The 15,524-nt window shown below is 38.3% G+C and overlaps 1 protein-coding gene across 4 annotated transcripts in view; it reads right to left on the bottom strand.

The window, feature by feature from the left end:
• The window catches only part of LOC127663212 (protocadherin-19-like), a 55,356-nt gene extending 43,858 nt beyond the window's left edge, over positions 1 to 11,498 (bottom strand). Inside the window, exons 1-2 of one of the 4 annotated variants that reach the window (XM_052154730.1) lie at positions 8,310 to 11,498; positions 5,611 to 5,725 (exon numbers count right to left, since the gene is read on the bottom strand). In XM_052154730.1, the coding sequence (XP_052010690.1) occupies positions 5,611 to 5,725; positions 8,310 to 10,510 (2,316 nt within the window). In that variant the 5' untranslated portion in view covers positions 10,511 to 11,498. Of the gene's footprint in view, positions 1 to 5,397; positions 5,744 to 8,309 lie in introns of all 4 variants that reach the window. The other 3 variants (XM_052154727.1, XM_052154729.1, XM_052154726.1) reach the window with 3 other exon arrangements.
• Between the last annotated feature and the right edge of the window lie 4,026 nt (positions 11,499 to 15,524).

A 15,524-nucleotide genomic window follows, 5' to 3' on the forward strand; every position in this document is an offset into this window, starting at 1 on the left:
TGATTTGGACCGTGGCATGATTGTTGGTGCCAGGCGGGCTGGTTTGAGTATTTCTGTAACTGCTGATCTCCTGGGATTTTCATGCACAACAGTCTCTAAAATGCCTTGGAAATGAGAGAGGTCAACATACTGTAGAATGGCCAGACTGGTTCAAACAGACTAAGTCTATAGTAACTCGCTATTCACTCTGTATAATTGTGATGAGAAGAATATCGTCTTTGAATGCTATTCTTAGATGCAGGTTGTCACCGTTTTGGTGGCAAGAGGGGGACCTCCACAGTATTAGGCTGGTGGTTTTAATGTTGTCTGTGAATATATATATATATATATATATATATATATATATATATATACAAATACAGTCATTTTAAATCAGTCATTTGTGGAATTTTGTAAAAAACAAAACACAAAAAAAAAAACAATGGAAACACTACAATAAGGTTGTATTTGTTAAAATTAGTTATCAAAAACTTACAATTATTATTTTTTTAATAATCTTGGTTAATATTAGTTTATAAAAATACAGTTGTTCCTTGGTAGTTAATGTATTACCTAATGTTAACATTAATGTAAAATTAATGAATGTATTAATAAATGCTGAAACTAACATTAAGCAATGTTAATAAGTGATGTAAAGGTATTGTTAAATGTTAGTTCATATTAAGTAATGTAGTTAACTAATGTTAACAAATTCAACAATATAGAAAAGTTTTACCAAAGCAACTGTTGAGAGTAAGCATGCATCATCAGGGTCCCAATGAACCTAGGTGAAGAAATACTTTAAAATGTTCAGGAACTGTACATTGAAAAACTTCATAGAGATGTCCCAAACTGAACTAAAACTGTTTAACAGGAAAGGGAGCATACACAACCGTAATGAGCAAGGATACGTTAGCGTTTTTCAATGGAAAATGCATTTTGTCTTGCTTTTCTCCGTTTTCATCGCATGTCACTATGACATCAAGAAATGCTGTTGTATTACATGCATCTCTCTGTTTTTCCCCATCCTTTTTATTTTTCTTTTCTGACTGAGGATGTTATTTTGTCAGCTTTTTGTCCTCAATTTTTGAGAGTAGACATCAAACAAGAGCTGCGCTTTCCGACATGCTTATGTCAGCTCATGACTAGAGTCACAAAGACAGTAATATAGCTTTTTCTAATCACAGAGGCCATGAATGCCTCATCTCCAAACTCCAAGAGAAAATGAGCCTGCCTGATTACTGTATATTGCACTAATACTGTACCGCACTCACTTGAACGTCAGAGTTCAGCCAATTGTGAATGTTCCTATAATGGGACTGTGGTCCTTTAGTTCCTGAAATGTTCCTGTTAGTAGGCAACTCTTGGAAGGCAGAGTGCCAGAAAGTCTGTGGCTTACAAATATAACCTTCTTTGAAAATTCCCATCTTCATCTGCCAGAATCTAATCAGAACGCATCGCAAGGTACTTGAGATAAGATGTCTCAACCTCTCTGGATCAGCGCTTTTCTTCCTGCTCTATCCCTCCTACTGTCTGTTTTTCTCTTTGGCACATAACATGAAAGAAAGAACAGGAGAGCTATTGATGAAAGAAAAGTCATTCTTTCTTGTGTTCTTTCTTTCTTACTTACTTTTTATTAATTTCCCTCTAATAGAAACTGTCCGAATCAGAATTCTTCATCAGAGCAGCTCAGTTCAATGAAGAATTTTCTGAAAGCCCTCCAGGGAGGCACCATGCTGTGGCCTTTACCTTATCGTGTATGGGATTTAGAATGATTAATTGGCTTAGTCTGATGAACGTCAGATAAAATCAAAACCCCAACGGTTCAGTTAAGTCAAAACATCTATTTTCAAAACTCCTCAAACCCTTTTCTGAAAGATGAAACAAATTATTTTTAAAGCCATTTCTCAATACAAAACAACCAAATAATTGCCAAGAAATTAAAAAATTTAAGTTTAGAACTTCAGGGCCATTATAAAGAATGGTTTGACAAAAAGTTTCCAAGTTTGATTGTCTGTCCATTGATGAGGGTTAATATATTTCAAATGTCCCCCTTTTAGACAAAAGGGGATGAGTCATAGAAAGCATGAGTTGTAGGCCTATCACCCTGTCCATACTGGGTGCATCCATTGACGTGACGTGACATGCTGCAACGGCTTGAGGCTGTCTACACTGGACATGTTGAAGCGAACATTCTAAACTGTTTATTTGTCTTGTTGGCAGAAGTAGAATAAAATGGAATGGGACACCTGTTTACTGTCGATGTGATGCACTGCAATGGACACTTCCAGTGTACCCAACTTCATTGATAATAATGGGATCTATTTGCTTTTAGCGCGGTGCTCCACTCACGTCCAGAGACATTTGATCGGCAGCAAATGAAGCAAATGTGTAGTGTGTTTATTTGGAATTTGTTCTGTGTACTTACTAACAACACTTGCAGAGTGAATGTATCACTTGCAGATGGGCCTGATGTTACCAGGATCGTGAATCCATGACCACACTCTGTATATGCCTGAGAATAGGGTGAAAGCCAAGAATACTTTGGAAAGACACGTGACGCAATTCTCGTCATCAGCAGAGTGCTCACTATGATTGCGTCTTTGAAAGCGCAGAATGTTCATAGGCCTGCAATTATTTGCACTAATTAGTGGTTCCAAATTTTTTTGGCAAAACTCACATTTGGGACATTGTTGTCATGAAGTTGCGCTAGAAGAAGACCGGTAAACAACAGGAGACAAAAGTAAAAACAACAACAGTGGATATGCACGTCAAAGCATGTGTGCGCCAACTGCCTGTGTATGCGTGCACAGTCAAGTGGAGTATAATTTGACAGGCTCACGTTCAACTGTACGCAGACGCAGATCCTGAGTGTTCACGTTAAAATCGAAGTATACTTTGGGCTTAACACATCAACACAAATTTTAAGCATAACTTTGCACTTTTTCTATAAAAGTGTTTAGAAATTATTTAATAAGAGATATGTGACTATGATAAATATGAGTACACACTGTACAGGTCCTGATTGAGTGACTAAGTATTAAATTGTACCATATGCTAAAAGTGGGATATGAGCTTATTTCTTCAGTAACAGAATGCTAGCATCTGGACAAGCAGTCCTTAAATTATAGTTTGGCAAATCATGCAAAATTGAAAACAGATTTTCAATGCAATGTAAAACAATGCAAAAATTTTATAAAATAAAACAAATTGCTCTTCTTAAAATGCTAGTCTATTGGGATGTACAATTATACATTGTAGAATAGAAGGATGTTAAGTAGATACATTTTGGTTACATTTTGGATCATAATCATTGTAACAGGTCACACATTACCAGTTCAAATCAAAGTGTCGAGAGTGCTTCCTCTGTAAGAATCGCCACTTATCTTTAGTGATTGGCTAGAGAGCCATGAGAGACAACCGCAGACAATCTTCAGAGACTGGCAGCTCAGAATCATCTCCAGAGTGTCAGTATCACAAACACAGAACTCACCTGGAGCCTTTGAGTTACATGTTACTGTTGTCTTGGACAATAATTTTAAACATGTTATGTGTCTTTCTATGTCCTGTTCAATGGTGGCTTTTTGCTCACAAGTACATCTGCCACAGTTGTTGTAATGCCATCTGTGTGTTTAGGAAAGGCCATCCCAAGTGCTCGCCAAAATCCTACAACTATCAATGGGACGATATACTGTACACGTACTATGTAAATTAGCATTGTATTATTATTATACATCCAGCAATGTGTAATTTTAAGTTATGCAATATTTCTTCCTTTGCAGAAATATTTCCATGGCACTCATCCTAACATACATTTTCAGACTATAATCTCCTACTAGGACTGTAAAGTAAACAAACAAACCACATCTCTAAATGGTGTTTATATCATGAAAAGCTGCAAAACAGCCCTTGGCATTGATATTTGTGGGGATGGAGATGCACTGTTAATCATGACTTTTTTCCAGCCAGTGTGTCTTCACCAAACCTCTGGGAAACCCTGACTTGTAGAGTCAAATGCTCGCAAAGCATGACAGAGCTATTATTGGTCATTTCACAGCTGCAATATTTGATTGTGTAACTATACTGACAGCATTTTTTCATAAACAACAATATGTTGCAAAGGAGCAACTGTGTTTTGTAAATGTCACGATGTTTGTCAATGTCAGGTGAAGCACTGCGCTTTATGAAACCAGCATACAAATTAATCCACGCCTTTATCAGGGCAATCACCGGCCAGGTGAAATCTAGAAAATGCACTGGGCCCAGACACTCTTTCTCTCTCTCCTCTAATGCTGCAGTCAAACAACAGAGCTTTGCGTTACAGTTCATTGTACTATAACACTCATTCTACAGGCTTCTGCAACACCCCTCCCTATTCATTCTTTGTCTTTTCATCAGTCGAGACAAATAGATGTTCTTTAATCCTGCTGCTTAGGTAGTTTTATTAAAGGATTAAGCTACCGTGCCGAGCTGCTACAATTGCTGTAACACTCTGTAATTTGTTTGTCCAGTCAGCGTAAAACTTTAAGTCCTGTGTTCACCTAAGACTGTTGTCTGACCTATTGGATGATTGTAAGTAGGGCTCTGTTTGTATATTCCTTCCAAATGTTGGATCTTAAATATCGGAAATATGACATGAGCATCTGGTGACAGCAATACATTTTCAATAGGCCATATTCACAGTAACAGCATATTTGAGTTTTGAGTTGAGTTTTTTTTCTTCTGACACTTTTTCTAAAGATGACGATTTTGTCAATGTTATCAGTCAGATGAATTATCTAAAATACAGTACTTTGAACAACAATTAAACCCACTGAAGAGACTGTAAGTCTATCCCTCAAACACTTGTCATTACCGTCAAAAATTAAAGATGTCACTACTGTGAATAAGGTCCATATAGTATAAGCAATATATTTACTGTGTCCCATTTATTTTTGCAATCTATATAAACAGCTAAAAATGCTTGAATGGCCAATCAATAGATCGGCGCAAATGTAACATATTGAAAGAAGTGTTAAACAACACTTTGGCAACTGTCCAATGGCTGCTTGCCTCACCTTCTTAATATAACAGGGCATTACCAATGCTTAATACAATACTTAAGACCATAATGTCAACAAATAATCATACATATGAAAGCACCACCAAAGGCATGGTTAGATGTAACCATTTTTCAAAGAAAAAAGTGCTACAAAACCAAGTGTCTTGCTTAAATTAATTGCAAACTTAAAAACAAGAAGGCACCCAAATTCCTGCTCATTGTGTCTACAATTCAAGCAAGTTAGCAGTAACCAGATTTAGCCATTTTCACTAGGTTGGGTTAGCGGCCCATGCGGCAGCATTCCCTCGACCCCACCCTCCCTTGTCGCTGGTAGCCATGGCAGGCTGAAGGATGGACCAGACCGGAGCAAATCTCACCTCAGGCAGTGGCATGCCGTTGATGATGAGGTCAGGCTGCTGAGGGCCCTGCCCAGTGAAGGTATGGTGGTAGCCATGGTTGGGTGCAGCATTCCTGGAGTTCTGGTTCTCCACGTTGAGGAAGGTGCTCTCGGAGCGCCTGCAGCCCAGCGGCAGAGTCTGCTGGTGGTAGTCGAAGTAGTTGAGCGAAGAGGTGAGAGACGAGCAACTCACCACATTCATCTTGTCCGTCTCCTCCACGTCCTGCGGCACCAGCCGGATGTCATTCTTGCTCAGCTTCTTCTTCTTGCTGGACTTCTTCTGGTTGCCGTAGGAGTACTCCGCCACCCTGCGCAGGTACAAGAAACTGAACAGACTCAATAAAGCAGTGCTCTGCCTTTCTCACCGCACACAAAGCATGGGCCAGGTCCTGCCTGGCCTGAGCTTTGGTGCCAGAAGCATATTCACTGGCAAGCACAAGATACCATACACATTCAAGTGACCTCCGGCCGCCAAAGGAGCCGTCATCCCTCATTTGTTTGCATTTCCATGCTCGGCGGGTCAACTTGTCACAAACACATACAAAATGCAAACATGCCAAACCACAAAAGCACACACAGTGATAAATGATACTAAACACATCACAAGAGTAAGCAATAATATTCAAAGTTAAACCCACAGTTGTCTGCTTTTTAATGCCTTTCATTAAACACAAGCCCACTGTTTGTTGGGGTGTAAATTTCAATTCTCAGAGCTACGCTCTGTGGCTACTACTAACTTGATTTGAGTGTTTTGATTCTAATCAGAGTAAATGAGAAACTTTAAAATTCTGCCCCGAAGGAGGCTTAGGTTGCAATACATCCACTGTAAATATGAACTGGAGAGCTCATAAGGAGAGTTGGCAAAGTAAACAGTCTTTTTCTGAGCTATTCCCTGCTGACCCCTCTCTTCTTCCTATGAGGATCATTACATCTTATGGCCTGAAACAATCTTACACTTATTTATTTTTATGTCCTCCGAAGGGCACAAATTCATTTTAACGTACACCTTTCATTTAATGGTACACTCTCTTTGCCTGCACAACACTACCTTGCCTCCTCTTCTGTGCTTTTCATTGGGATTCAGCCTGTGTCTCAATCCTTCTTCCTATTTTCTGGCTCAGAAAAAAATTATAATGGTGCAGGACCTTATCTTTTTGGAGGGCATCTAAAAGCCTTTTTCCTCTCTCAAGTTAAAGCAGAGAAAAAGTTAGTAAGGCTAGTAATATTTCTTAATAGCTGGTTGAAAAAGTGCACTATACTGTCGCTGGAACAGTGAGTTTGTTTCTTTCTATAAATACAAAGAGTGACACAAATTTGATTGCAAATGAGTGTGCAAAGATGTGGAGTGGTGACTTAAAGTTATTGGGCATAGCAGAAAACCATTTCTTTGAACTATTTGGAACTGGTACAGACAGGTTTTTCTTTAACTAACATTTAAATAATATTTGAAAACTTATTGTTATATAATTTGTTTCCTTAAAATAATTTGTACTGTATATGTGACCTATAATATCAGGGTCTCTGTACTATCTGTAATAAACTTGTATGTAACATGTTTGGCTCTCTTCATAGAGAAGACAACACAAAGAATCTCAGATAAGCCTGAAAGGACAGTCAGTGAGCACAGCAGAAGAAAAGTGTATCAAGCACTCTCACTAACCCCCTGTTTGGGAGAGCTGAAAGCCTCCATCAGGTTTCTATCTGGAGAGGAAAATAAATGTTAACAATGGCAATCTAAACACAGGCCCTGTCTAACCATCCTGTGACCATGGCGAGGCAGATATCGAATGCGTCTAACCATCGAAGCCACGATCTAGCATTCTTAAAGATGTTCACTATTTCAAAACATCTCTGTTAAGATATTTTGTTATGCTGTTGCATTGCATGATGGAAACGTCAACGATGATTTGAGGTAAAAATATGGTAATGCTTTCAGGTTAAATTTGCAAAAGCAATTTATATGGAAATGTTGAGTGGTAATGTAGCAGTGGGAAATCAACACAGAGGCCGATGTTGCTTGATAAGTATTCATATAACAGTAGATTAACAAAATAATATTCTCCTCCACACACCAGTTACCATGCTGTACATTTGCATGATTTACCTTTTAAGTACGTAATTACTATTATAAAAGTAGGTAGTCGTTGCCATGGCAACACTTGAACGCTTTGGCCTTGCTATTGTATTATGATGTACTGACCTCCATGATCACAATCAAAATACATTGTCAAGGCCATAAACACAACCTAATGTGTGTGGGTTCATATTTTGAAAACATTTGAGAGAGGTCAGAAAATGCCGGTCTGCAAATGCCAGTCTCAATGCAGATGGTGTGTGGAGAAGGACAGGCCTACTTTTACCCTTCCTTGCTTGCAATGTATCAGTCATCAAAACAATATTATAATGAAGGTTCTAATTTATAAAGAAAAACCTTTAGTGACTGTATTTCTGTAACTAAAATATTAGTTTTGCAATATATATATGTATTTAGTTATTATTAGTAATATTAGCAATTATATTTTTTTTTAAATCCAAGCAAAGAAACAGTCATGTGGCTTTTTTCCATTAATTCTTGTCACGATAATGACAATGTAATTATTGTGATAATAAAATAAGTCTTGTGAGGCACTAAAAAACATCCTGTTATGCATATTTCTGATATTATTTACAAATAAATGCCAGCAGCAAAGTAAGGCCCAAGCACATGCACAGGTTTCGACGACAGCCAACATTGACATAAGATAGATATACACATCAAACATGCTCTCTCCTCATGCCATCAATGTCTGCAGTCAGAGAATCGTTTATTTCCAGGACAACTATAATTATATGTATGATATTGACCAAAGCTGTGTGTAACCAACAGAGATGAATCATAAATTGTTTGGGTACCTGCAATTGTATGTTCGGATTTCCTTGTTATCCCTTTTGCACTTGACTGCCACAAAGATCATTGTGACAAACAGGATCACAGCAATAGAGCCCAAGGCGATGATGAAAATGAGCGACAGGTTGACGGGTCCTATTTGCTCCTGGGCATTCAGATCAGGGGAGAGATAAATGACAATATAGGCAGAGGCGGATAAGGAAGTTTGGCCGTGGTCGTGCGCCACTACTGTTATTTGGTACGACGGTTTCGCGTTCTCCCCAAATGTCTTTGTGGTTCGCACCTCTCCGTTTATCTGGTCTATTTCAAAGTATGCCATGTCTCCCTCTGATATGGAATATGTTAACCTTCCATTTTCCCCCTCATCGTAATCATCGGCTTTTATTTGAGTAACCAAATAACCAACTCCAGCATTTTTGGGTATGGACACCTCGGCTGTGCCGTTGACCAGAGGCGGGGTTGTCATCACAGGTGTGTTGTCATTTACATCCAGTACGACAATGCGCACGGTGGCGTTGCTGGTCAACGGGGGATCTCCCCCATCCTTTGCCGAGACTTTAAACTCAAAGGTCCTCGTATCTTCGTGATTAAAAGCCCTGACACCGTATATTTCACCGTTGGAGTTGACGGTCACGTAAGATTCCACAGACATCCCCCGCACCTCCGATTTGATGATTTCGTACGACACTGTGCCGTTCATGCCCAGGTCAGGGTCCCTAGCGGACACCGCCAGCAGAAACGCACCAGGGACATTATTTTCGAGGACCATTGCTTGATAATGTGGTTTCGTGAAGTACGGGGGGTTGTCGTTTTCATCCGTTACTTTCACGGCAAACGATTTTGAGCTTCTAAGCGGGGGATTTCCGTTGTCCTCGGCGAGAATTGTCAAATTATACATATCTCTCTGCTCCCTATCCAGGCGGCCATCAACAAGTAAGGTGGAGAAGCTCTCGAACTCATTGAGTCTGAAAGGCACATTTCCCTGCAGTCTGCACTGCACTTTTCCATTCGCTCCCGAATCGTTGTCTGAGACTCTCACCAGTGCTATTACATATCCTAGAGGTGCATTCTCACTGACCTCTACCATCTCACTGTTTTCTGACAATAGTTTGATTTCTGGTGCGTTGTCATTGACGTCTATGACATTGACAATCACTTTGCAGTGGGCAGGGATCGAGTTTGGACCCAGATCTTTGGCTTGAACATCTATTTCGTGGACGTGCAATTCTTCGTGGTCCAAAACGCCGTTCACAGTTATAACACCTGTTTTGGGGTCAATTTTAAACATCTGTTTGGTCAGGTTGGAGACAATGTTTATGAATGAGTAAACCACCTCGCCATTGGTTCCTTCGTCTGGGTCCGTAGCATTCAAATCAATGACTAATGTGTTAATGGGCGAATTCTCCAGCACGTTTACAGTGTATGCTGGCTCGTCGAAAACGGGGTTGTTGTCATTTGAGTCTATGACTTTGATGTTAAGTTGCACGGTCCCAGACTTTGGGGGATCACCACCATCCTCAGCTGTGAGCTCAAACGTGTAACGCGACTGCGTTTCTCTGTCTAAAGTTTTTTCCACCACAAGCTCTGCAATCTTGGAGCCGTCTCCCCTCGACTTAATCTCGAGACCAAAAATATCATTGGGGGTAATGGTGTAAATTTGGATGCCGTTGCTACCCGAGTCCAGATCGCTTGCCCCCTCTAGGGGAAATCTGGTACCGGGAGCGGCGTTTTCCGAGATTTCTATGTTAATGTGGTTGGTGGGGAAGCGGGGCGCGTTGTCGTTGACGTCGATAATCTCAATTTTAATCACGCAGATCTCCATCGAGTTCGACATCACCTCCAACGAGATAAAACACTTCGGTGTCTGTCGGCAAACAGCGTCCCGATCAATTTTTTGCTTTGTGATGAGCAGTCCGGCGGGGCTCAGATTAACCCATCGCGGCTCAGAATTGGAGATGACCCGCAAATAAGGCTGTCGGTTTCCCAGTACAAAACCCGCAACTTTTGCGTCTGCCGACACGTTGGCTATCTTTGTCCCTGCACGCAGCTCTTCTTCCACTGTATACTTCAAATTGAAAACAGCATCGACTCCAGTCCAACACAAGAAAAAGCACAAAAACATGTGTACCAAATCCATGTCCTTTGAATGCATATACCTGTTGATGTCTGCGTTCACGCGCTTATTCGCATGGCCATTTATTAACATTTAAGCAGCCTACGTTCATTCAGCACGACGTAAAAAAATTAATAAAATCTCCAATAAGTCGAGTGGAAAAAAATTAAAATAACAGTCTTTTAAATATCCTTTAAAATAAACGAAAATGTGATATCTGCGATGCAATTAATCCGACTTACTTATTTTGCAGTTAATAACTTCCTTTTACTTTAATTAAATCTTATCAGGTCAGCCATGTCTGGCGTGGGTTTAATGAAGAAACATTTGCATAAAAGGTAAACAAATATTTAAATAACGAACGTGAAAACATTGCAAACGAAAAACATGGCATCAACATGAATATTTGCGTTGTTCAGAGTAAAAGATAGGTAAACCGCCCATTTTGAGTCGGTGAGAGAAAAAGATTCGGTACAAATATAAATGTCCGCCGGAAGGTCCTCAACTTGTGAACGAAAGAAAGAAATTATAAGAAAGGATCCAAGTAAAAATAAATGGTCTCGGTATCACGATTCGTTCACATGGAATAGGCTACATGTGAGTTTATAACAACATTGCTCGTACCCAAATCAATCCAAATATTTAGCTCAAGTTAGGATGCCTCATTGATCTGCATTTATGTCCATACACATATCCAACTGAACCCACACAGATTCCAGTTTCAGTGAAATTCATAAAATGCCAGTCCAGTCCGCATTTCAGTGATATTCCCAGTCGTGCAAAAGGTGGGTGCCTTGTCCACTGAAGATCCTGGAGATTTCTCTCAACGGCGTGAATGTCTTAGGCTATATGAAGGTATTTCAGCTGGTCTTAGTCCAGAACGAATGAACAAATCTAGGCTATATAAAAGCACTGAGAAAAGATCGATCAATCATATTCTAGCATATGTAAGTGCAACTGGACTCGTTTCGTCGTAATAAAAGCCCCCGGTCAACAATATGTCCAGCCTGTGGGTGAAGCGAAATATACTTCTTGATCTATTTCTTAAATGTGGCTCACTGAGGTAAACGCACAGCACGCATCTTCAGCGCATACTGTCGAATGCACAGCCCAGTGTCTCGCGCTCAGTCTCAGGACCCGCAACCCCCACAGCCAATCAGACGTTACACCGGAGAGTTGGATTTGCTGGTGGGCGGTGCAGAACTACAGCTACGAAACTCGGCCAACGAGCTTTATTCATACAACACTTAATTGTGTAACATGCTATCTGCGCTAGTTATGTCTGGATATAGCTATAGATTGTAATGTATAGATCTAAGTTTGTCATATTAAATTGCTGGACGATTTTCGGCCAAGTTCATCCAAATTTAAAATTGCCGATTATATATCCTGGCAGTAACGTGGCACGCGCGAGTAATTGAATGGTTCTTGCTACAGTAGGTGCAAACTAAAGGATTGTATTCAATATAGCCTATTCAAAAAGCATTTATTTCCTCGTATTGACCTGAAGGTGTTGGGAGCCATTTCATCCGTTTGCAGAAAAGGATCTTTCTCATACAAAACAGCAGGTGTTTGATATTTATTTTCGGCTGATAGTGCAATCCAGTCAGATCTGTTAATTATTCTGTTTACTTTAGGCAAATTAGTTTTTATTTACTCGTCAGTTTTAATATTAAATCACGAAAAGGTGGTCTACGTGTTGCGCTGCGAGCCCTCTGATGAAATGTTCGCTTAGCACTGGCAGTCGTGATAAGAAATATTAATGGCATGCATGCATATGAATGGGAACATAATATCAAACTGCTGTTCCTAGTCTTGCTTGAAATGACAGCTTTTAGATCTGCGCTAATTGCGAATCTTAAAGGGAGCTGCCCCTCGATCCCATCACTGATGACGACCACTACAGTATATCAATGCATAACTGTCTATAACATATTGTAGCGCTCTCGGATGTAATATGATATGAAATAGTCGAGGGCTTACGTCTGAGGGAGAAAAATAGGCTATTTATTTACGATTATCTATCATTACAATTCTATATGAAGCTGATGATGATAAAAATAAAGTTTCGGTTTGTAAATGACCCGATAGCCTATATAACTAGGCTACTCCATAACCTGCATTTATTTTTTTTGTTTGTTTGTTTTTAAATCCTATTTTACCCTTTAGTATGTAATATGTGCAAATCAAAGTTAAATTCACTGAGAGTGCTCAGATGGTAGCATATAGATAGTATATGCAGACTACCTCGTGTGGTAAAAAACACACGTCAGCCAACACACATTAATAGCCTACATGTTTGTAATAACTAGTAAAACATAGCTTTTTATTAGTTTAAATTTCATATTCGTCGTCGATATATGATCAATTTAACCTCTTTTAATGTAATATAGTGCCCTGTCGATTTCCATTCCACCCAAGCCTTTTCATACGCGTGTGTGTATGTATGTATGTGTATATATATTACTTTAAATCTTCAGACTGTAACTGATGAACATTCACACAGTATCAGAAACCTGCACCCATGAAAACAACAGCGAGCATATTCAGGGTAAATAATGTTTAAAGTCACAAGGCTGACACCTAGCGGCTGATACCTTCGTGTCCTCATTAATGAAGGAAGTAGAAGGTTTTTCTTTTTTCTTTTCTTTGCTTAGACATAAATATGCCAGGAAAATAGTTACAAATACACATGCAGCTTTACTGTTGAACAGCATATGAGATTACACCTTTAAGGAACGTCTCCTATTTTTTTTCTTCTTCTGTTTTTTTTTAAATTCATTTTACTGCCATTTAATACAAATAATCAGTTATAATTCTGGAGGAAAAATGGGTCCCATAAGATTTTACATTAACATTGCTTGTTTCATAGCTCACGTTTCACTTTTGAAATACCCATATTACTACCCAATATTAAATACCTTGAATATTTCTTGTGTAGAGACCATGAGCTTTTGGAAAGGCATGATATAAATACAAGTATATTATATATATTTTTATTGATGTTTAAATATATAATGGCATGATTTCTACCAATAAAATAAATACATTACATTGATTTTGTTAGATTTTGTATGCATTGCTTTTTTTATGCATTTCTATTTTAACTAACTAGACATTCTGATATTGCTCAAATTAAAGATTTGTTTATTATTATTGTGCAACATGTCTCTGATACCCAACAATATATATATATTTTTTATTTCGTTTTAGCTTCCTCAGTGATATGGCACCATTTTTTCTCCAGTGGAGGAGGTCGGTGTTGATTCTCCAATAGTACGTGATGCATATGGTTGGAGGTTTTAATCTCACTGTTCCATTCATTGTAATGGAAGAGAAATGACCATCAAAGCCAGTGTGAATTCACCCCAGCAGTGAGAAACAGTGAAAATGGGTGCTGCATCAGTACACAAAAAAGCAGTGATGGCTCACAAATAAATAATAACACACACATAATAGCAAGCAAATGCTTTGAAGTTGGAATGAAGTTGGAATGAAGTAAAGCATTAGGGTAAAAATAAACCAAAAAGAAGAGGGGATAAACAACCTTTTGTTAATCATAGTTGATATCTATCTATCTATCTATCTATCTATCTGTCTGTCTGTCTGTCTGTCTGTCTGTCTGTCTGTCTGTCTACACCTCTTTTTTTTAAAGGTGTGGTTGGGAGAATGAAAGGTTTGGGTACAAAGGTGTTTTTTAAGTCTACTGACATGCACTATTGCACAAAAGTTTTCACCCTAAACAAATATTTAAAGGGATTATTAAATCTCAATTGATCAGATTTAATATAATTTATTCCCAACCAGAAGACGTTGAAGAGGCAACATTGGTATTTTGTAAAGCCCTCAGACAGAGGTTATAGAAAGAGATTTCTGAGGTGTATTACAACTGAGGTTTGTAGAGAGTTTAATGTAGATAGAATTGATACAAATGTCTCAGAGGATATGAATAAGGGAACATCTTTGATTCTATTGATTAGTTTATTTTCACCAATGGCTGGGAAATTTAATTCTGTTGTAAAAGACCCATTTTCAGCAGTCACTGGACAGACATAAAGTTTTGAGACCATTTAAGTTGATGGCAGCATTTAAAATAAATAAAAATATAAAATGTATTTTTGTCCATGCTCAATTTATACAACATTCTGCTTATAACCCTAAGTTTCCATCTCGACATCTTCATTTTAAATCCAGTAATTTTGTTTTTAACAAAAATTCCTACTCCCATTTTACAAACTTTTACATTGCAAAGTTTTAATGTAATTTATGTTATTGAGTGTACAAACTGTGGGAAATTATATATAGGTGAAACAAAACATTCCCTTGCTGTTTGTTTAAAACAACATTTATATCAGGTGGGTTGCCAGGAACCGGACAACATATTATATTCTCATTTTAGAGCACATTCAGTTGCAAACCTTAAGATGTCAGGCTTAGAAAGTAGTTGACTGTGGTTAACCCAACAGCGAATGAAGAAAGAGGAGCACTGAATAAAAATAAAAATAAAAGAAGAGCAATACAACCAAATGTTTAAACCAAAGATATTAATAGAACATTCTAGAATGGTTTTGGTAAGGCTTTAGGCTAATTTTACCTTAACTTTTTTCTAATATTATACATTTTTAGTCCGGCCTTCTCTATACCAACCCTATACATCATTAATAGTCCCTTGTCATAAGAATAATGTTTATGGACTTTCTTTTGAAAAGGATACTTTTTTTCATTCCTCCCAGGAATGCGTTAAGCATGTTCTTCACAAGAACGGGTGCCAGAGCATGTCTGTAAATTCAGACCATTTAAACGTTTTGCATTCCCAAACCTATCTAATCTATCTGACTGTCCGTCCGTCCATCCGTCTGTCTCTCTGTCTGTCTGTCTGTCTGTCTGAAAAATGTTGTATAGTGAGCATGCAATATTTATTAATTAACCTCATACAATATATACATATATATATACATATATATATATATATATACATATATATATATATATATATATATATATATATATATATATATATATATATATATATGCAGTTGCACACAGCTTTTCAAGGTTGTTGGCAAGTAGGATGATCCACACATATTGGAGAACTTGCCACAGTTCT

Source organism: Xyrauchen texanus, chromosome 23, assembly GCF_025860055.1.
Source record: "Xyrauchen texanus isolate HMW12.3.18 chromosome 23, RBS_HiC_50CHRs, whole genome shotgun sequence".
In the NCBI taxonomy this organism is placed as follows: Eukaryota; Metazoa; Chordata; class Actinopteri; order Cypriniformes; family Catostomidae; genus Xyrauchen; species Xyrauchen texanus.